Source organism: Carcharhinus amblyrhynchos, chromosome 22, assembly GCF_965287045.1.
Source record: "Carcharhinus amblyrhynchos chromosome 22, sCarAmb.v2.hapA, whole genome shotgun sequence".
NCBI lineage: Eukaryota > Metazoa > Chordata > Chondrichthyes > Carcharhiniformes > Carcharhinidae > Carcharhinus > Carcharhinus amblyrhynchos.
The window spans coordinates 225,313-247,085 of record NC_137345.1 but is presented as its reverse complement, the minus strand read 5'-3'; the positions used below and the strand labels follow the sequence as shown (position 1 = coordinate 247,085).

Sequence of the window (21,773 nt, the reverse complement as noted above, 5' to 3'; positions counted from 1 at the left end):
CGGAAGGGTAGGGGGTTCCGGTTAAGTTGGCACGGTTGGAGCAGGTGTGTTGGGCTGAAGAGCCTGTTCCTGTGCTGTAATTTTCTTTGTTCTGCTCCCTCCCAACTGAGCTGTAGCTCCGAGGAATCCCCTTCCCCGACACCACCATCATATCCCCCTCCCCTCACCTCCCCCACACCACCCGCCTTCCCCCTCCCCACCTCCCACTGACCCCTCTCCGAGGCTCAGATAACAATCAACCGAATCCCACCCATCAAACATGGAGTTTGGTGCAGAGTCCCCAACATCAGAATAATAATTTGATTCAAGATGTAAATCTCCAGTTCACAGACTCTCCCCGTGGGACGTTAACCCAGTGACTGAGCAACACAAGCTGCTGAATGTTTGCACGCGAACATATGATTGGCGCAACTTGTGGGCCGAAGGGCCTGTCTGTGCTATAGTGTTCTATGTTCTATGAATGTTGAGGGATTAAATGTGCGTCCCTCACTCTGAAACAGAAACCCCAGACATTGACCCCGAACTCCGACCCCAGGACATTGACCCCAGAAGTCTGACCTCAGAACAATAACCAAAGACACTGACCACAAAACATGACCCCAATATACTTGACCCCCGAACACTGACCATAGGACATTTACCCAGAACACGGACCCCAGGGCAAAGACCCTCGGGTACGGACCACAGGCATGGACACCCCGGCATGGATCACGGCACGGAACCCCGGGGAAGTTTAACCCTGAACGCCAATATCCTTTTTGCTGGAATGCCGGGAGGAGCAGTGGGAATAAGATCAATTCCCAGATTTACAAATAGTGCCTGACGGAGGGTGCTGACAGAGAGTCCATTCCGAGCAGGAAGCGGTCTGATGAAGGATGTGTGCAGTGAGCTTTACAAAGATAACAGTCACTGTTTGTGCTGCTGAGTTTATTGTCACTGCGGAACAATCAGAAAATGAGAATTCCCTTTGGAAACGGCATCATCAACAGGAGAACAAGGTGTCAATCCGTGACTGAATCCGTGTAACTGCAACAAACAGCCTCTCCCCAGTTAGCAGCAAAACAATCCCAACATCATTAAAGGGGCAGGCACTGTGAGTGCTGCCCAATTAAAGGGACAGACCCAATGAGTGCTGCCCAATTAAAGGGACAGACCCAATGAGTGCTGCCCAATTAAAGGGACAGACCCAGAGAGTGCTGCCCAATTAAAGGGACAGGGCCCAATGAGCGCTGCCCAATTAAAGGGACAGGACCCAGTGAGTGCTGCCCAATTAAAGGGACAGGGCCCAGTGAGTGCTGCCCACATTACAGAATGAAGAACGCTGCAATCAGTTGCTGAGGTGTGTGGCCAGTGTGACTGTCACTGTGTGTCTCTGGCCTCCCAGGTGGTGATGGCCACACACTGACCGCATTCTCAGTGTAAGTTCATGTTTTTAAAGTTGGAGGTGCAGCGAAAGCTGCTGTCCCAGGATCGGGAGCACAGCAGGTACGGCAAACACGGACAGATGTGATGCTGCCGCTTCCCAGCGAATGGGACCTGCAGGAGGAAAGAGAAGCAAAAATCAACAAATCCAACGTCCAAAGAGATTTCACACCAACAACAGACAGGAAATAATCAGCCTGTGATCTGAAACACAGATTTCAAACTGGAAATCAGAGAGAGCTTTCCACCCACAAACCAGCCCGACTGAAAACTGTCCTGATACAACCCCCCCACCCCGAACACTCCCCCCTCACCCCCCCGGGGCACTGACTCCCTGGACATTGACCCCCGCCCTGAGACAATGTCCCCTCTTCCCCTGAGACCCTGCCCCAGGACACTGACCCCTGACCCCACCTGTCCCACCCCCCCTCCACCACCCCCCGCCCGGGACACTGACACCCGCCTTTGCCTGGGACACTGACCCCCACCCACAGGACACTGGTCCCCACCGCCGGGACACTAATCCACCGCCCCAGGACACTGAACCACGCCGCCAGGACACTAATCCCCCCCACCTGGGACACTGACGCCCCCCTCCCCACCCTGGGACACTGGCGACCCCACCATGGGGTCTCTTACCCCAGGACACTAAAGCCAGACTGTTACACTTCCCAGGACACAGAGCAGGACACCAGAGATCACAGCCAGAGGCCATCACCACCATTCAGTTAGCAAATTCAGTCAAGTACAAGCTCCAACTCATGGGATTTACTCAACGGGAACCAGTACTGTCCACAGGTCAGTACTGAGGGAGCGCCGCACTGTCAGAGGGTTAGCACTGAGGGAGTGCCGCACTCTCAGAGGGTCAGTGCTGAGGGAGTGCCGCACTGTCAGAGGGTCAGTGCTGAGGGAGTGCCGCACTGTCAGAGGGTCAGTGCTGAGGGAGTGCTGCACTGTCAGAGGGTCAGTGCTGAGGGAGTGCTGCACTGTCAGAGGGTCAGTGCTGAGGGAGTGCCGCGCTGTCAGAGGGTCAGTGCTGAGGGAGTGCCGCACTGTCAGAGGGTCAGTGCTGAGGGAGTGCCGCACTGTCAGAGGGTTAGCACTGAGGGAGTGCCGCACTGTCAGAGGGTCAGTGCTGAGGGAGTGCCGCACTGTCAGAGGGTTAGCACTGAGGGAGTGCCGCACTGTCAGAGGGTCAGCGCTGAGGGAGTGCCGCACTGTCAGAGGGTCAGTGCTGAGGGAGTGCCGCACTGTCAGAGGGTCAGTGCTGAGGGAGTGCCGCACTGTCAGAGGGTCAGTGCTGAGGGAGTGCTGCACTGTCAGAGGGTCAGTGCTGAGGGAGTGCCGCACTGTCAGAGTGTCAGTGCTGAGGGAGTGCCGCACTGTCAGAGGGTCAGTGCTGAGGGAGTGCCGCACTGTCAGAGGGTCAGTGCTGAGGGAGTGCCGCACTGTCAGAGGGTCAGTGCTGAGGGAGTGCCGCACTGTCAGAGGGTCAGTGCTGAGGGAGTGCCGCACTGTCAGAGGGTCAGTGCTGAGGGAGTGCCGCACTGTCAGAGGGTCAGTGCTGAGGGAGTGCCGCACTGTCAGAGGGTCAGTGCTGAGGGAGTGCCGCACTGTCAGAGGGTCAGTGCTGAGGGAGTGCCGCACTGTCAGAGGGTCAGTACTGAGGGAGTGCCGCACTGTCAGAGGGTCAGTGCTGAGGGAGCGCCGCACTGTCAGAGGGTCAGTGCTGAGGGAGTGCCGCACTGTCAGAGGGTCAGTACTGAGGGAGTGCCGCACTGTCAGAGGGTCAGTGCTGAGGGAGTGCCGCACTGTCAGAGGGTCAGTGCTGAGGGAGTGCCGCACTGTCAGAGGGTCAGTGCTGAGGGAGTGCCGCACTGTCAGAGGGTCAGTGCTGAGGGAGTGCCGCACTGTCAGAGGGTCAGTGCTGAGGGAGCGCCGCCCTGTCAATGTGGCTGTGAAAGAATTGGGTAAATCTTCCATCAGACCTGCAATGATTGCCACAGTAAGAGGGATCTGAAATCCTGATGGGCCGTTCAGGTGGAAATTCCGATCTTCGGGAGGAGGGAGAGGAAACTGATACACGTCTTTCGGAAGGGATATCACAAGCAACCGAACTGCAGCCTTAGAATTCCTGAATGTGACAAAGGGACAATTAACACAGATCTCTTGGGAAATATCCTCACTGTGTTCCTGTGTGTTTCACTGATCAGTGGTGGGTTCCCAGATTGTGCAGCAGAGAATGTTCTGCTGGAAGTGAGATTAGCCGGTCAATTGTATTCCAATGTTTCCCTGAGAATTTCTATCCTGTTGGTGACATATTACTGACCTGGATCTTTTCAAAAGGATTGAGATTAGTGAAGAGAGTCTCCTTTAATTCCCCAGCTAGATCGCTCAGCTAACAAGCTCAATAAACGCATCAACAACAAGCCTTAATACCTTAGACAGCTGAGTGTTCTCCAGCGTGGAGATTTCTTTCCTGAACCTGGAAAGGTGGAGACCTGCTTTCTGAGCGGAAAATTCTCTTACGAGTTTGTAAAACAAACTGGAAGCAGTTTGTGTTTAAAGAGGGTGCTGTCCTACAGGCTGGATACCAAATCAATGCACGGGGAGTCCATGTGAGTCACCTGTCTGACTTTTTATGAATATTATTGTGGGGAACTCTGAATGAGTTCCTGTCTATGACAACGAGGCAACAACGCAGCTCAGTCTCTGGAAAATGGCCGTGTTAACAGCCCTTTAACCCTGTAAAGCTGCCCTTGGAATTAAACGTTTCTGCAGGGAGATGATTAACATGGGTCGCTGAAACACGCAGCTGGGGTTAATTACACAACAATTTTTGTCAAAATTAATTCATGGGTTGTGTGGTTTGCTGTCTAGACCAGCACTTATTCCCCATCCCTAACTGCCCTTGAGAAGATATTGGCTGAGCTGCTGCTGTCTGTGTGCTGTAGGTGCAGCCACATTGCTGTTCGGAGGGAGTTTCAGGATTTTGACCCAGCGACAGTGAAGGATCGACGATAATATTTCCAAATCAGGATGCTGACTGACTCAGAGGAAAACTGGTGGTTTTCCCAGAATTCCCTCACCCTTCAAGATGGTGGCAGTTACGGGTTTGGAAGCTGCTACCTGAGGGGTCTTGGCAAGTTTATCTTGTAGATGGTGCACAAGGGCTGCGGTGATTTGGAGGTTATAAATGTTTGTTGATGGAGTCTAATCAAGCGGGGCTATTTTATCCTGGATGGTGTCAAGCTTTTTGAGTGTTGTTGGAGCTGCACCCACCCAGGCAAGGGGAGGGTATCCTTGTAGATTGTGGACAGGCTTGGAGTGGGAGGGGGTGGTGACAGGATTGGGGGGGGTGGTTAGGTGGTGGATTATTCACTATAGTATTTCCAGCCTCTCACCTGCTCTGGTAGCCACAGTATTGAGATGACCAGCCCAGGTCAGTTTCTGGTCACTGGTGACCTCCAGGATGTTAAAAGTAATTACTGGAAGTATTGGGACTCAGCTAGCAATGGGTCCCAGCACATGGTGGATATTGGAACTGTTACCTTACATCCAACTCTGAAATGGAACAATCTAGTTACTTGGAGCAGCCCATTGTCAGGCGGGGGGAGGGGGTCAGTGTGGCTCAGCACTTACTCTGGGGAGACCCAACATTCTCCTTCTCTTGTCAAGTCCCAAGAGATGGAACTGGACTGTGTGAATCCTAACACAATGTACAAGTGATTCTGCAGATCCCAACCTTGCGACTGAAGGGATGACACTTGTCTCCTTCCTGTCCTTGTGGGGTGCACATTCGGAGTCCCCGCAACCACAGACTGACAGCACAGCAGGACCCTGGGCCGCACTGCATATCCCGGTCACAGGCCTGGTGAGAGAAAGAGGGAGGGAGTTAATGAGAAATACTCAAATCTCAGATTAATGCTGCAGAGAGGTTTGAAAAATCAGACCAATTGAAATGCTTAGAACCTACAATTCCTTTTGTGTTTGATTATCCTAGAAGAAAAAAAATCAAAGAAATATTCCAAACTGAAAAAAAACTCAAGATGCGAAGCTGCAGGAGGAAACCACCAGAGAAAAAAATCCAAAGAAAGACTTGGAAGCTGAAGGCAGAAATTAAATTTTTATCACTGAAACAGAAACCTCCATTGGATGGCGTGGAAGTCCAGCTTCTATACCCAGAGTTTACAGAGTCAGCAGATTGAGTAGGGGGGTCAGCAAAAAATTTAAAAGTTCTGGACAACACAAGTCCTGAAAAAGCAGGAGTGCACAGATATTGCTATTGGAACCGCACACTACGAAACCTGATTTCTGAGTTGGGGCCAGAGTGCGTGACAGCCCAGCTCACTCTGAACAAGGAAAAATATCGATAAATATTACTCTGGGCTAAATAACTGAACAAAAGCTGGGATTCAGCACTTCAAAAACCCGAGAACATTGCCCTAAAATAGCGAGGATTCAAATAGATTATCCAGGCTGTGATTGCTAAAAAGATCCACACTCAGAGATCCCAAGTGCCATTACTGTGGGAACCGCCAAAATCAGTAACCGCAGGAAAACTCTTTGTGTCGAAGTGGACAGTGGTGGCATCTTGGATTTTTGGAAACCTCTTAAAGCTGAACATGTAATTTAAAAATGTTAACAATGGATCAGAAATCCACCCTCAGGATCAGTTTGAACTTATCCAAGGATAAGGATAGTGTGGATGAACAGAGGGATCTAGGTGTATGTGTACATAGATCCCTGAAAGTTGGGAATCAAGTAGATAAGGTTGTTAAGAAGGCATACGGTGTCTTGGCGTTTATTGGTAGGGGGATTGAATTTAGGAGTCGCAGCGTCATGTTGCAACTGTACACAACTCTGGTGCGGCCGCACTTGGAGTATTGTGTGCAGTTCTGGTCCCCACATTATAGGAAGGATGTGGAGGCTTTGGAGAGGGTGCAGAGGAGGTTTACCAGGATGTTGCCTGGTATGGAGGGGAGGTCCTATGAGGAGAGACTGAGGGATTTGGGGTTGTTTTCACTAGAAAGAAGGCGGCTAAGAGGGGACCTTATTGAAACATATAAGATGATTAGAGGTTTAGACAGGGTGGATAGTGATAGCCTTTTTCCTAGGATGGAGAAAGCTAGCATGAGGGGGCATGGCTTTAAATTAAGGAGGGGTAGTTATAGGACGGATGTCAGGGGTAGGTTCTTTACCCAGAGGGTGGTGAGGGATTGGAATGCCCTGCCTGCTGCAGTTGTAAATGCGCCTAGTTTGGGGGCGTTTAAGAGATCTCTGGATAGGTTTATGGACGAAAAGGGATTGGTTTAGGTTAGAGGGTCATTGTTTTTTAACTGGTTGGCGCAACATCGTGGGCCGAAGGGCCTGTTCTGCGCTGTAATGTTCTATGTTCTAAGGCACAGACTGAGATGATGGCACAGTGATATTGTTACTGGACAAGCAATCCAGAGACCTGGGGTAAAGCTGTGGAGACCTGGGTTCAAATCCCCCCACAGCAGATGGTGAAATTTGACTTAAATAAAAATCTATTATCTATAAAGTTTAATAATAACCATGAAACCATTGCCAGTTGCTGTAAAAACCCATCTGGTTCCCTCATGCCCTCTAGGGAAGGAAATCTGCTGTCCTTACCTGGTCTGGCCTATATGTGAGTCCAGACCCACAGTAATGTGGTTGATTTTTAACAGCCCTCTGAAATGACTGAGCGAAACATTCCAGTCAAGAACAATAAGAAATGGGCAACGAGTCTGGCACAGCCTTTGATGCCCACACCCCTTGGAGCAGTGCGGTGGCACAGTGGTTAGTACTCCTGCCACAAAGGGACCCGGGTTCAATTCCCAGCTTGAGTCACTGTCTGTGTGGAGTCTGCATGTTCTCCCCATGTCTGAGTGGGTTTCCTTTGGGTGCTCTGGTTTTCTCCCACACTGCAATGATGTGCGGTTTAGGTGGACTTACCATGCTAAATGCCCTTGAATGCCAGGGGGACTAGCTAGGGTAAATATGTGGGGTTACAGGGATAGGACCTGGATGGGATTGTGGTCAATGCAGGCTCGATGGGCTGAATGGCCTCCTTCCACACTGTAGGGATTCAATGATTCGATGAAAGAATTTTTAAAACTTTGTGGAAAGAGATCTTTCAGATAGATAGAACCATAAATTCCAATTAGTGGTGAAAAATCATGGCCCATTGAAGGGACAAGAGCATTTTCCTGTCTGGAAAACTTGGCTCAAATCTCTACTGTCTGGAGTTACCTGGAGGCTGCAGCAAAGAGACCCATAGACCCAAGTACAGTGACCCCAGGAAACTCAGAGAGATCACACCAGCAGGTAAAGGGCCCAGTGAAACTGACAGGCAAGAGAGAAGGTAAGTGGGGGGTGGGAAGGGAGGAATCCGGTCAGGTTACAGGGGGAGGGGAGCAGACATTAAGGGAATGAGAAGGTTGGACATCAGGGTGAGGGGGTGGTGGTCTGGGATCTGGTTGCAGGGAGGACACAACTGTTCAGAGGGACTGAGCATCAGGCCAGTGGGTTTACGAGAGGCTAGTTACTTGTGGCTGGAGTCAAAGGATGGGGGAATTTGGATCAGGGTGACAGGAAGGTGGGTTTGGAATACCCTGGGGTGGGGGGGATTGGGGGGGTAATTAGTTGGGGGAAGCGTGTCCGGAATATGGGATGTGGACCATGTGGGGCTCTGTTAGGGTCTTTAAAATAATTGCTCTCTCTGAGTAACTGTGAGGATAAAACAGGCAGAACCATTTACATCACTTTGTCGGATGGTCCCCTGAACAGTACAATTGTCCAGGAGAAATTAGCACTTTGGGCGACTGCTGAGTAAACCCTTATATGGAAACCTCCCAAAGGGTTTCCCCGGAATGCTCCCTAAATCTGATACTCGGGAGCCAGAAAGTTATGGGCCATAATTGTCTGGGTGAAAGGAAAGGATTGAACAGGTTAACACGCTGCTTTATTCCATTGGTCCAACAGCTGACAATATAATCATAAAACAAGGAATCAGCCAATTATCTGTAAAATCTGATAAAGTTTTAAATTTGTTCAATGATTATTTTAGATGTAGAACTGCCCCTTAGTGTCTGTATATAATCAGAGGCTGAGGAGAAGGTAGAGGATTGGTTGATGCAGAAGGAGGGAGAGATTGGAGAATGAAGCCACCAGTTGGGGAAGTTGTGCCGGAGAGAATGAGACAAAACAGCGGTTCAGGCAGAGAAGGAAACGGAGATTACACACCAGAGACTGCTGAAAAGGTCACACTCATGGAAAAAAACAAAATCCAGTATGATAAAATGATCAGCCTTTATCACTACCTTATACACTCCCTTTGTCTGAACTGTTCCTATCAATTACAGCCCCCCCTCCACACCCCCGCCCCACTGCACCCCCAACCCCCCCTCAACTCTTCCCAACCCCCACCCCCCACCCTCCCACCCTGACAGTATAAATCTTGTCCAATTTTCCTTGTCTTTAGTTCTGATGAAGAGTCATCCAGACTCGAAACGTTGGCTCTATTCTCCACAGATGCTGCCAGACCTGCTGAGATTTTCCAGCATTTCTGTTTTAGTTTCAGATTCCAGCATCCGGAGTCATTTGCATTTATGATAAAAACGTTAATGGAAAGATACAAAGAAAAGTGCTCAAAATAGATAAAACTTTCCACAGGATATAATTATCTAAACTAGAATACGCTGATCACCAGTGACAGAGCGAGTTTGTGAATGAGCTGTCAAGACATGAGGCTGTGATTTGTGATGTTGGTGTCCTGCAGGAATTGTAACGTGTGTGAAAGAGAAAAGGATCAACAGAGAACTAGAGAGTGACACAGTCCGCAGTGTAAAGTATATAATCCTTGATCACACAGTCCAGGACAGAACTCAGAAAGCAGCAAGCCTGTTTGGCAGAGTCCCACAAATCTTCATGGAGTCGGGAGACTCGAGTGGAAGCCATTTCGCCAGCACCCCATTGGGTGGATTTCCAGTGCCGTCAGCTCCATGGTGCAGAGCTGTATCATTTATTTAAATTCACCTTTGAATCTGTTTTAAATATCATTAGCGGGCCTGGGATTGAATTCTCCAGACCCGCCAGTCTCTCCCCCCACTCCTCCCAGGACTGGTTCACTCCAGCAGGGTTTGCTGGGTGCTGCCAGCCTTGGCCTGCTGGAGTGGAAGTGAAAACCTCACACTTTTCCACATTGTATTCCATTTGCCACTTCTTTTCCCACTCTCCTAACCTGTCCATGTCCTTCTGCAGCCCCCCGCTTCCTCAATACAATCTGTTCCTCTGCCTTTCTTTGTATCACCTGCAAACTTAGTTACAGTGCCTTCAGTTCCATTCTCCAAATCATTAACGTAAATTGTGAAATATTGTGATCCCAGCACTGACCCCTGAGACACACCACCAGTCACTGGCTGCCATCCTGAAAAAGACCCCCTTATCCCCACTCTCTGCCCACTGCCAGTCATGATGTGGTGTTGTCAGACTTTTTACTGTGTTCTGCCAGTCAGCCAATCCTCTATCCATGCCAGGATCTTACCCTTAACGCCATGGGCATTTATTTAACAGTCTCCTATGTGGCACCTTGTCAAAGGCCTTCTGGAAATCTAAATAGATCATGTCCGCTGATTCTCCTTTATCTAACTTTCTTGTTACCTCCTCAAAGAACTCTAACAGATTTGTCAAACATGACCTCCCCTTGATAAAGCCGTGCTGACTCAGTCCTACTTTATCACACATTTCTAATACTCCGCGATCTCATCTTTAATAATGGACTCTAAAATCTTGCCAGTGAGCGGTCAGGCTAATTGTTCTATAATTTCCCATCTGCTGCCTCCCTCCCTTCTTAAACAGCAGTGTTACATTAACTACTTTCCAATCCTCTGGGAGCCTCCCTACCTCCAGTAATTCCTGAAAGATCACCACCAATGCCTCCACAATTTCCTCAGCTATCTCATTTAGAACCCTGGGGTGTAGTCCATTCGGTTCAGGTGATTTATCCACATTCAGACCTTTCAGTTTCCCCAGAACTTTCTCCTTAGTGATAGTCACTACACTCACCTGTTCTCCCTGATTCTCCTGGAGCTCTGACATCCCACTGGTCTCTTCCACCATGAAGACTGATGCAAAGTAACTATTCAGTTCCTCTGCCATTGCTTTGTTTCCTATTATTACTTCTCCAGCCTCATTTCCAGTGGTCCAATGGCTATTTTTGCCTCTCACTTACCTTTTATACATTGAAAAAAACCTCTTCCTATCTTCTTTTGTATTACTAGCTAGCTTACACTCACATTTCATCTTTTCCCCACTTCTTCACTCAAAGGGTGGTGAATCTCTGGAATTCTCTGCCCGTTGAAGTGGTGGAGGCTGCCTCGCTAAATATTTTTAAGAAGCGGGTTGATGGGTTTTTGATAAGAGAGGGGATTAAGGGTTATGGGGAGAGGGCGGGAAAGTGGAACTGAGCCACGACAGATCAGCCATGATCTTATTGAATGGCGGGGCAGGCTCGAAGGGCCAGATGGCCTACTCCTGCTCCTATTTCTTATGTTCTTATGTTCTTATGTTCTTAATGTATTTTTAGTTGTCCTCTGCTCACTTTTAAAGGCTTCCCAATTCTCTGGTTTCTCCAGTGGGAATAGGCCCCATTCACTGATTTTCTCTGGAATTCTCTGCCCATTGAGGTGGTGGAGGCTACCTCGCTCAATATTTTTAAGACGCGGGTTGATAGGTTTTTGATAGGCGAGGGGATTAAGGGTTATGGGGAGAGGGCGGGAATGTGGAACTGAGACACGACAGATCAGCCATGATCTTATTGAATGGCAGGGCAGGCTCGAGGGGCTAGATGGCCTACTCCTGCTCCTATTTCTTATGTTCTTATGTTCTTATGTTCAGCATGATACATGCTGGGACACTCTGTAGAGACTCTTTTTAAAACTCCCATTGGATCGTCCAGTGTGATTTACTCCAGTTTTTACGTGAATTCAACACTTAGATTTTTTGGGGGAAAATCACCCACCCACATTTGGAACGGTGCATAGTTTAAACCTCCTGGTTGAAGTGTTATGTTAAATACAAGCCTCCAGAACTCACCTTTGAACAATTATTACACCAATTTACAAATGTTAAACCTGTCTGCATAATGTGTATTTAGAATGTGTGGCTTTGAGTAAATTGACTTTAACATTTGGAATATTGTGTTCAGTTCTGGTCACCTCACTATAAGAAGGATGTGGGAGCATTGGAGAGAGTGCAGAGGAGATTTACCAGGATGCTGCCTGGTTTGGAGGGTAGGTCTTATGAGGAAAGGTCGAGGGAGCTGGAGCTTTTCTCTTTAGAGTGGAGGAGGATGAGAGGTGACTTAATAGAAGCTTATAAGATGATGAGGGGGATAGATAGAGTGGACGCTCAGAGATTATTTCCTCGAGTGGATGTAGCTGTTACTAGGGGTCATAACTATAAGTTTCATGGTGGGAGATATAGGAGGGATGTCCGAGGTAGATTCTTCACTCAGAGAGTGGTTGGGATGTGGAATACACTGCCTGCTGTGATAGTGGAGTCGGACACTTTAGGAACTTTCAAGCGGTTATTGGATAGACACATGGAGCACTCCAGAATGATAGGGAGTGGGATAGCTTGATTTTGGGTTTGGACATAGCTCGGCACAACATCGAGGGCTGAAGGGCCTGTACTGTGCTGTAATGTTCTATGTTCTAACTGTATAATGAGGTAAAGGGGGAGGGATGTAGTGATTATAGGGTCTGTCTCTAAGATAACACAGCAGAAGAGAGTCACCTGACTTGAGGGGCTGGTCATACCAGAGGGTGGAGTCCTCTTGTGCAGAATCATTGAGAGTAGTAAGCATGTAATGCCCCCAAGGCAGCCATGGCTGAAATCACCTCTACCAGATTTCTGTTTATCAATAATTATCTGTTCTTCCTAAAGGAGACTGAAGTGTCTTGACATTGCCCGAGGGGTGTCACACTATTACCAGTCTGCTTGGCTGGTATATACAATCCCTTGGGAACACTTCCTCCTGCTAGGTCCCCAACCATCCTGACTGTTCATTCACTGGCATTGGTTCAAACTCCTGGAACTCTCCCCCCTCCCACAGCACAGTGGGTGGACCTACACCAGGCAGGTTGCATCAGCTCAGCACTGCATTCTCATTGACAATAATGCTGCCTTTTCCAGTTTCGGCGTTCCATCCTCTGCAGTAATTTGCTTTTATTTCAGTGGTTAACCAGTTAACCAATACTGTCGGGGAAGGTTTAAACTGGTTCGGCAGAGTGAGAAAAATCAAAGAATCAGAGGTTTTAGCAAAGAGGTCAAAGGACAGCAAGATATAAAGAGCAGGAAACGCAGAATAATCCTGAAAGCTACAGGAATCAGCAGAAAAGTGATGAAGATGATATTGCGGTGTCCGTACGTCAAAGTCTGTCATGTAATTAATAAGGTTATTAAGCTGTAGGCACTAATTAGTACGTGTGATTATAAGGCATTTGCAATTCCAGGATTGTGTTCTTAATATTCCTGGTTAACAGGTGTTCCCGAATAAAGGAGAAGGGAAAGGAGGAGTTGGAACGGCAGTATATTTATTATGTGTGATATAAATTTCTGAATAAAAAGGATTTATTGAATTTGACTGAATCTAATTGTGTTGAGTTAAGGAAGAGTGTGGGAGAGTTCCATAGCTGGGACTTTGTACAGGATCCAAACAGTGCATAGAGAAGAAAGAAAGCTACATTTCTGTAGCGCCTTTCATGGCCACAGATGCCCCAAAGTGCTTTATTGTCCAGAAAATCATTTCTAAAATGTAGCCACAGTTGTACAATAGGAAACACAGTGGCAAATCTTCACATAGCAAGATCCCACTCGGAGCAACTTAATCGTAGAACCTTGCAGTGCAGAAAGAGGCCCTTTGGCCCATCAAGTTTGCACCGAATACAATCCCACCCAGGCCCTATCCCCATGTCCCCACATATTATACCCACTAATCCCTCTAACCTACATATCCCTGGACACTAAGGGGCAATTTCCTAGCATGGCCAATCAACCTAACCCTCACATCTTTGGACTGTGGGAGGAAACCCACACAGACACGAGGAGAATGTGCAAACTCCACACAGACAGTGACCCGAGCTGGGAATTGAACCCAGGACCCTGGAGCTGTGAAGCAGCGGCAGTGCTAACCACTGTGCTACCGTGCCACCCTTGATAGTGTTAAATCTGTTTTAGTGATGTAGATTGTGGGGTACAGGATTCAGGAAGAATTCTTCTTTGAAATAATCGCATGGATCGATTAGAACATCTGGGAGTACAGATAGGGCCTTGGTTTATGTGACAGCTCCAGCAGTGTAGCTTTCCCCCAGTATTGCTTTGGAATGTGACCTAAATTTTTGTATTCAGCTATCTGAAGTGGGACTTGAACTGGCATTGTGCCGGGGGGACTGTGCCGGGGGGACTGTGCCGGGGGGACTGTGCCGGGGGACTGTGCCGGGGGGACTGTGCCGGGGGACTGTGCCGGGGGGACTGTGCCAGGGGACTGTGCCGGGGGGACTGTGCCAGGGGACTGTGCCGGGGGGACTGTGCCGGGGGGACTGTGCCAGGGGACTGTGCCGGGGGGACTGTGCCGGGGGACTGTGCCGGGGGGACTGTGCCGGGGGGACTGTGCCAGGGGGACTGTGCCAGGGGACTGTGCCGGGGGGACTGTGCTGGGGGGACTGTGCCGGGGGGACTGTGCCAGGACCTGCTCTCTGGAGACCCTCAATGGGGAGACTTCCCTTATGTGTGGGGGGGGTCACCCGATGCTCATGGGGAATGTTTTGCCACATTGATTGTTGGGGGAGTGGAGTTACTCCAATAATTGCTGGGGAGGGGGGCAGCCCTGCTGGGAAAGGGGGGGGGTTGTCCTACTGATTGTTGGGGAGGGGGGTGGTTTGTCTCAGTGCTTGTTGGGGGGGGAGGGCTCACCCTGATATGTAATGGGTGGGGGGGGGGTTACCCCGATGTTTGTTGGAGAGGCATCTCATAAGAACATAAGAACATAAGAAATAGGAGCAGGAGTAGGCCATCTGGCCCTTCGAGCCTGCCCCGCCATTCAATAAGATCATGGCTGATCTGTCGTGGCTCAGTTCCACTTTCCCGCCCTCTCCCCATAACCCTTAATCCCCTCTCTTATCAAAAACCCATCAACCCGCTTCTTAACAATATTTAGCGAGGCAGCCTCCACCACTTCAACGGGCAGAGAATTCCAGAGATTCACCACCCTTTGAGTGAAGAAGTTCCTCCTCAACTCCGTTCTAAACCGCCCCCCCTTTATCTTGAGGCTGTGCCCCCTAGTCCTACTGTCTTTTTTGAGCGGGAAGAGTCTCTCCACCTCTATCCTATCCATCCCATTCATCATCTTATACGTCTCAATGAGATCTCCCCTCATTCTTCTAAACTCTAACGAGTACAAGCCTAGTTTATTCAGCCTCTCCTCATAGCTCAATCCCCTCAACTCCGGTATCAGCCTAGTAAACCTCCTCTGCACTCCCTCCAAGGCCAAAATATCCTTGCGCAGGTGCGGCGCCCAAAACTGCACACAGTACTCCAGCTGCGGCCTCACCAATGCCCTATACAGCTGCAGCAAGACCTGCCTACTTTTATATTCAATCCCCCTCGCTATGAAGGCCAGCATCCCATTCGCCTTCCTGACCACCTGCTGCACCTGCATCTCCTTGTCTGTTATGTGGGGGGGAGTCCGTGGTGGAAGTTAATTTTGGGTGCTGATTGGGGCGCACTTTACAGGTGGTGTCTCTGTGTGAAGCTGGCATTGCTGGCTCTATAATGCCTGGCCCTACCAGACCAACGGCAAAAACCAACCCCCAGACTCCCTGGGCACTGCAGATAATCTGGAGGAAAATCTCAGCAACTGGCAAATGGAATTTAATGTTGGCAAATGTGAGGTTGTCCACTTTGGTAGGAATAATGGTAGGAAGGACTATTACTTACATGGCAAAAAACTGCAGCAGGCGACGGTGCAGATGGACCTCGGGGTCCTTGTGCACGAGTCGCAAAAACCCAGCCTGCAGGTGCAGCAGGTGGTCAGGAAGGCGAATGGGATGCTGGCCTTCATAGCGAGGGGGATTGAATATAAAAGTAGGGAGGTCTTGCTGCGGCTGTATAGGGCATTGGTGAGGCCGCAGCAGGAGTACTGTGTGCAGTTTTGGTCGCCGCACTTACACAAGGATATTTTGGCCTTAGAGGGAGTGCAGAGGGGGTTTACTAGGCTAATACCGGAGTTGAGGGGGTTGAACTATGAGGAGAGGCTGAATAAACTAGGCTTGTACTCGTTAGAGTTTAGAAGAATGAGGGGAGATCTCATTGAGACATATAAGATGATGAATGGGATGGATAGGATAGAGGTGGAGAGACTCTTCCCACTCAGAAAGGACAGTAGGACTAGAGGGCACAGCCTCAAGATAAAGGGGGGGCGGTTTAGAACGGAGTTAAGGAGGAACTTCTTCACTCAAAGGGTGGTGAATCTCTGGAATTCTCTGCCTGTTGAAGTGGTGGAGGCTGCCTCGCTAAATATTTTTAAGACGCGGGTTGATAGGTTTTTGATAGGCAAGGGGATTAAGGGTTATGGGGAGAGGGCGGGAAAGTGGAACTGAGACACGACAGATCAGCCATGATCTTATTGAATGGCGGGGCAGGCTCGAGGGGCCAGATGGCCTACTCCTGCTCCTATTTCTTATGTTCTTATGTTCAGCAGGAGAGATACAGCCTGATTCTCCCACTGAAACTGACAAATTAGGTGAAGATTCTGTCCAGGAAGTGTACACAGTTATGAAGGATATGAGTTGGACAATTACCCTTTGGATCTTAAATGGCAGAATTATTAATGATATACATGACAGCTGTCATCAGAAAGCAGGTGGATGATGTGAAAGGTAAACAGAGGAAAGATCAGCATTTCTGAAAGGACATTTTGTTCTGGATAAAAGCAAACTAGAATTCTGACATAACCAAAGATGGAAATACTTGAGGCCAGTGTTCAGGAAAGGGAAGAGGATTAAGCAGGAAACTACAGCCTGTAAAATCATTCTGCTTGAACATAGAGGCTGTGCCCTCTAGTCCTACTGTCCTTTCTGAGTGGGAAGAGTCTCTCCACCTCTATCCTATCCATCCCATTCATCATCTTATATGTCTCAATGAGATCTCCCCTCATTCTTCTAAACTCTAACGAGTACAAGCCTAGTTTATTCAGCCTCTCCTCATAGAACATAGAACATTACAGCGCAGAACAGGCCCTTCGGCCCACGATGTTGCGCCGACCAGCTTTTAAAAAAAAACAACACTAACCCACTAATCTAAACCAATCCCATTTCGTCCATAAACCTATCCACAGATCTCTTAAACGCCCCCAAACTAGGCGCATTTACAACTGCAGCTGGCAGGGCATTCCAGTCCCTCACCACCCTCTGGGTAAAGAACCTACCCCTGACATCAGTCCTATAACTACCCCCCCTTAATTTAAAGCCGTGCCCCCTCGTGCTAGCTTTCTCCATCCTAGGAAAAAGACTATCACTATCCACCCTGTCTAAACCTCTCATCATCTTATATGTTTCAATAAGGTCCCCTCTTAGCCGCCTTCTTTCCAGCGAAAACAACCCCAAATCTCTCAGTCTCTCCTCATAGGATCTCCCCTCCATACCAGGCAACATCCTGGTAAACCTCCTCTGCACCCTCTCCAAAGCCTCTACATCCTTCCTGTAATGTGGGGACCAGAACTGCACACAGTACTCCAAGTGCGGCCGCACCAGAGTTGTGTACAGTTGCATCATGACGCTGCGACTCCTAAATTCAATCCCCCTACCAATAAACGCCAAGACACCGTATGCCTTCTTAACAACCTTATCTACTTGATTCCCAACTTTCAGGGATCTATGTACACATACACCTAGATCCCTCTGCTCCTCCACACTATTCAAAGTCCTCCCGTTAGCCCTATACTCAACACATCTGTTATTCCTACCGAAATGAATTACCTCACACTTCTCCACATTAAACTCCATCCGCCACCTCTCGGCCCAGCTCTGCAACCTTTCTAAGTCACCCTGCAAACTATGACACCCTTCCTCACAATCTACCACACCTCCGACTTTGGTGTCATCAGCAAACTTACTAATCCACCCAACTATACCCTCATCCAGATCATTAATAAAAATTACAAACAACAGTGGCCCCAAAACAGATCCCTGAGGCACACCACTCGTAACTGAACTCCATGACGAATATTTACCATCAACCACCACCCTCTGTCTCCTATCTGCTAGCCAATTCCTGATCCAATTACCTAGATCACCCCCAATCCCATACATCTGCATTTTCTGCAGAAGCCTACCATGGTGAACCTTATCAAACGCCTTACTAAAATCCATATACACCACGTCAACTGCCTTACCCCCATCCACCTCTTTGGTCACTTTCTCAAAGAACTTGATAAGGTTAGTAAGGCACGACCTACCCGCTACAAAACCATGCTGACTGTCTCTAATCAATTCATTACTCTCCAAATAACTATAAATCCTGTCTCTAATAATCCTTTCCAAAACCTTACCCACCACAGAAGTAAGACTCACCGGTCCATAATTCCCAGGGAAGTCTCTGCTCCCCTTCTTAAACAATGGGACAACATTTGCTGTCCTCCAATCTTCCGGTACTATACCAGAGACCAACGACGACCTGAAGATCAGAGCCAGAGGCTCCGCAATCACCTCTCTTGCCTCCCAGAGAATCCTAGGGTAAATCCCATCCGGACCAGGGGACTTATCTATTTTCAAACCCTCTGCTTGAAAATGGGAATATGGAATTCGGCCCATCGAGTCTGCTCCATCATTCAATGAGATCTGGCAAGATTTTCTGGCCATGCTGATCCCAAATCCCACCCGATGTTCATGGACCTTTGCATGGTCCTGTCCCGCCTATTCCAATTCCTTGGCAGCTGGGATGGGAAAAGTCTCTCATCATCCTTAAACTTCAATCATCTGCAAGTCCACTTTCCCACTTTATCCCCATAATCCCCATTTCCCTTCCTGATTAAAAATCTCTCCATCTCAGCCTTGAACATGACCCAGCCTCTCCAGCCCTCTGCGGTAAAGAATTTACTCTCCCCTGAGAGAAAGAAATCCCTTCACAGTCCACTGACAGCGCAAAAGTCATGGAAAACATTTTTACCAGCTGACTTACCGGTTCTGTTACCTTCAGGGACTGTGGACACACACTCTCAGGGTGCTCTTTCTCTCTCTGTGTGGGGGAGGGGGGGTGGTGGTTTCCTATCCTGCCTTCCACGGGGCATGGACCATGTGGAGGTCTGTTGACCTTGGGCAGGGTTTTCCAGTTTTCGGGTGAGCGTGGCTGGAAAATCCCGCCCAATGTGCCTTACTATCCAGCTTCTATTTATAGTGTATAATGTAATATGTAGCGATGTAATATCATATACTGATAAAAACAACTCTGGGCTTGCAGATTTCTAGCAGGAAGCTGGAATAGTTAGAAAGCTGGCAGGGGTCAGTGATGTGAAAAGATAATATACGGTAATGTCATGACTTTGAACATTATAAATGCACAGAGAGTTCTTGGTGTCCATGTATATAAATCCTTAAGGACAGCAGGGTAAGTTGATAAGGGATTAAAAAGCACATTGGTTTCTTTGATTATAAGTAGGGAAATAGGACTTTTTTTTAAAAAGGCAAAAGGAAACTTTCTGAATCACCAGTTAGCTCTCCGCTGGATAATTGTAGATAACTCTGGGCAGCATGGTGGCACAGTGGTTAGCACTGCTGCCTCATAGCACCAGAGACCCGGGTTCAATTCCAGCCTCAGGTGACTATCTGTGTGGGGTTTGCACATTCTCCCCATGTCTGCGTGGGTTCCTTCTAGCTGCTCCAGTTCCTTCCCACACTCCAAAGATGTGAGTTAGGCTGATTGGCCTAATGTTATATTGGTGTCAGGGGATCAGCACGGTAAATATGTGGAGTTATGGGAATAGGGCCTGGGTGGGATTGTGGTCAGTGCAGGCTTGATGGGCCAAATGGCCTCCTTCTGCACCACAGGGATTCTATGATTCTGGACACCGCACTTGAGGAAAGATGTAAAAGCCTGAGGAAGGGTCCAGGGGAGCATTGTCAGAATATTACCAATGAAGAGGAATTTCAGTTCTGAGGAGAGGTTGGAAAAGTTTGGATGGTTCTGTCTGGAACAGACAGGGTTAAGAGATGAGATGGAGAATTCACGTTGATGTCAGATTTTGATAGAGTAGATTGAGAAAACGATTCCCTCGGTGAGTGGGTCATTAACTGGTGCCCACAGATTCAAAATCATTGGCAAAGGAGGGGAAAGGTTTATTTTTTTCACTCAGGAATTAGGATTGACCTGATTCTATCAATAACTTTGAAAGGGAGTTTGACTCTATCTGAGGATGAATAACTTATCAGGTTCTGAGCAATAAGTGGGGATGTGTTGGCAGCTCCTATGCAGTGAGTCTCTATCACTGTAATATATAGTACATTCTAACAGCGTATTATTGTGTGTAACAGTTTTGGGGGGTGGAGACACAGGCTTTTATCGCAATCACCTCCCACTCTCACAAACCAGTGCAACTGAATATCACTGCCTCAAAATGTTCCTCTCTCACTTTCTCTCTGACTCTCAAACACACACTCTGGCTGCAAATCTCTCATTTTCTCTCTTTCTATTTTCTCTTTCTCTCTCTCACAACACACTGACAGACACATACTCACATAGAAACAGACACACACACACACACACTCATAGACACACAGACATACTTATATAAAGATATACACACATACACGCACATACACACAGACACACAAACACACACATACACACAAACACACACATACACACAGACACACAAACACACACACACACAAACACACACACACAGATGGTGTTTTCTCACTATCTGTTGTGCTGTGTCATTATTTTCCTTCTTTCACATGTGGCCATTTATTGATGTGCTTTAGGAATTATGAAACAAACACAAAGCACGAAAGAGAAATTTATTGATGAACTGTTAGATTTTCCTTCCTTAACCCGGAGGTGATTTTCCTCTCAGACACTAAACTCCAATCCCTGCCTGAATTCACATTCCTAGATCTGTTTTTGTGGCTTCCCCACTTTGGCAAATTGCTTCCTCCCCTGAACTGTTCCTGCCACCTGTTTCTGAATGTTGTTCTTGTTCAGGTCGAGTTTCAGTATCTCAGTATTGCATTCCTGACTGGTGACATTTCATTGTTTGAATAAGATAAGGAAAGGGTACAGCAGGGAAAGGATCTCAACTAACTCCAGCCAGGAATTGCTGCTACATCGATAAAACAGTTCATTTTTAAGAAAACAATTCAATAACAGCAGAATTCGGCAAAGGAATTCATCAGACACGTACTTACCTTCAAAGAACTGAATATTGGAAATACTGTGCGAAAGAAGGGATGGTTGGATTGATGTTTCTGGGATACTGTGTCCCAATTTTTGATCACATCAAGTGGATTATTGTCAATCCAGATGCATTGCTGCACTTTCATTCTGAGATATTGGGCTTGTTAAAGCCATTATTTTACATATAAAAATATACTTTCTATCTGTAAACTCCGGAACACAACATTAGGCAGCATCAGACAACTTTTTAAAAATGTGTTTGAACAAATCAAGCAGAAACCAAAGGAATTGGAACTTGATATTTATCCCTGTTCAATATATTAATGAGTTAATTAAACAGATTGAAATTATTTCACTTCAGCACTGAGCAATAACTCCAAGATGCATTTACAATATGATTCGTCACTAGATTCAGTAAATACATTTTTAAAAGTCTCTAAATCCTGGATATAGAAATAAATTCATTGACTATAATTTAAGTAAGAAATGCAGACTTACCCCTGTAATAATAACACTTTGGCTGGGTATTGATAACAGTAGGAAAGTTAGAAAGAGCAAAGATTTCATTCTGAATCCCAGAGATGGGAGCTTTGTCTGGAGTATTGGGTCTCTGCCTCAGTCTGTAATGTGTACAGCTGAATTGTATAATACACTCGGCCCAGATCTCCAGGAACTGTCCCCTCCCACTTCAGGTCCTGCTCTTCATGGAGCTGTAGCAATCTGATAGGGAGGCGTCTCCCTCTTTTTCTCTCTGTCTCTTTCTATTTGTCTTTTTCTCTTTCTGTCTGTCCCTCTATCAGTCTCTCTCCCTCTCTGTCGTTTTGTCCTAATGTCTCTGCCCCTCTTCTGTCCCTCTCACTATCTCTTTCCCTATCTCGCTCCTCTGTTTTGCT

At 47.8% G+C, this 21,773-nt stretch overlaps 1 protein-coding gene across 1 annotated transcript; it reads right to left on the bottom strand.

The window, feature by feature from the left end:
* Positions 1-1,292: 1,292 nt before the first annotated feature.
* prok1 (prokineticin 1) lies at positions 1,293-21,472 on the bottom strand. Its single transcript, XM_080209989.1, has 3 exons — positions 21,379-21,472; positions 5,168-5,293; positions 1,293-1,536 (listed from the first exon to the last, which is right to left on the bottom strand). Exons 1-3 carry the CDS (start codon positions 21,445-21,447, stop codon positions 1,414-1,416), a joined length of 318 nt encoding a protein of 105 aa, XP_080066115.1. The 5' UTR covers positions 21,448-21,472; the 3' UTR covers positions 1,293-1,413.
* Between the last annotated feature and the right edge of the window lie 301 nt (positions 21,473-21,773).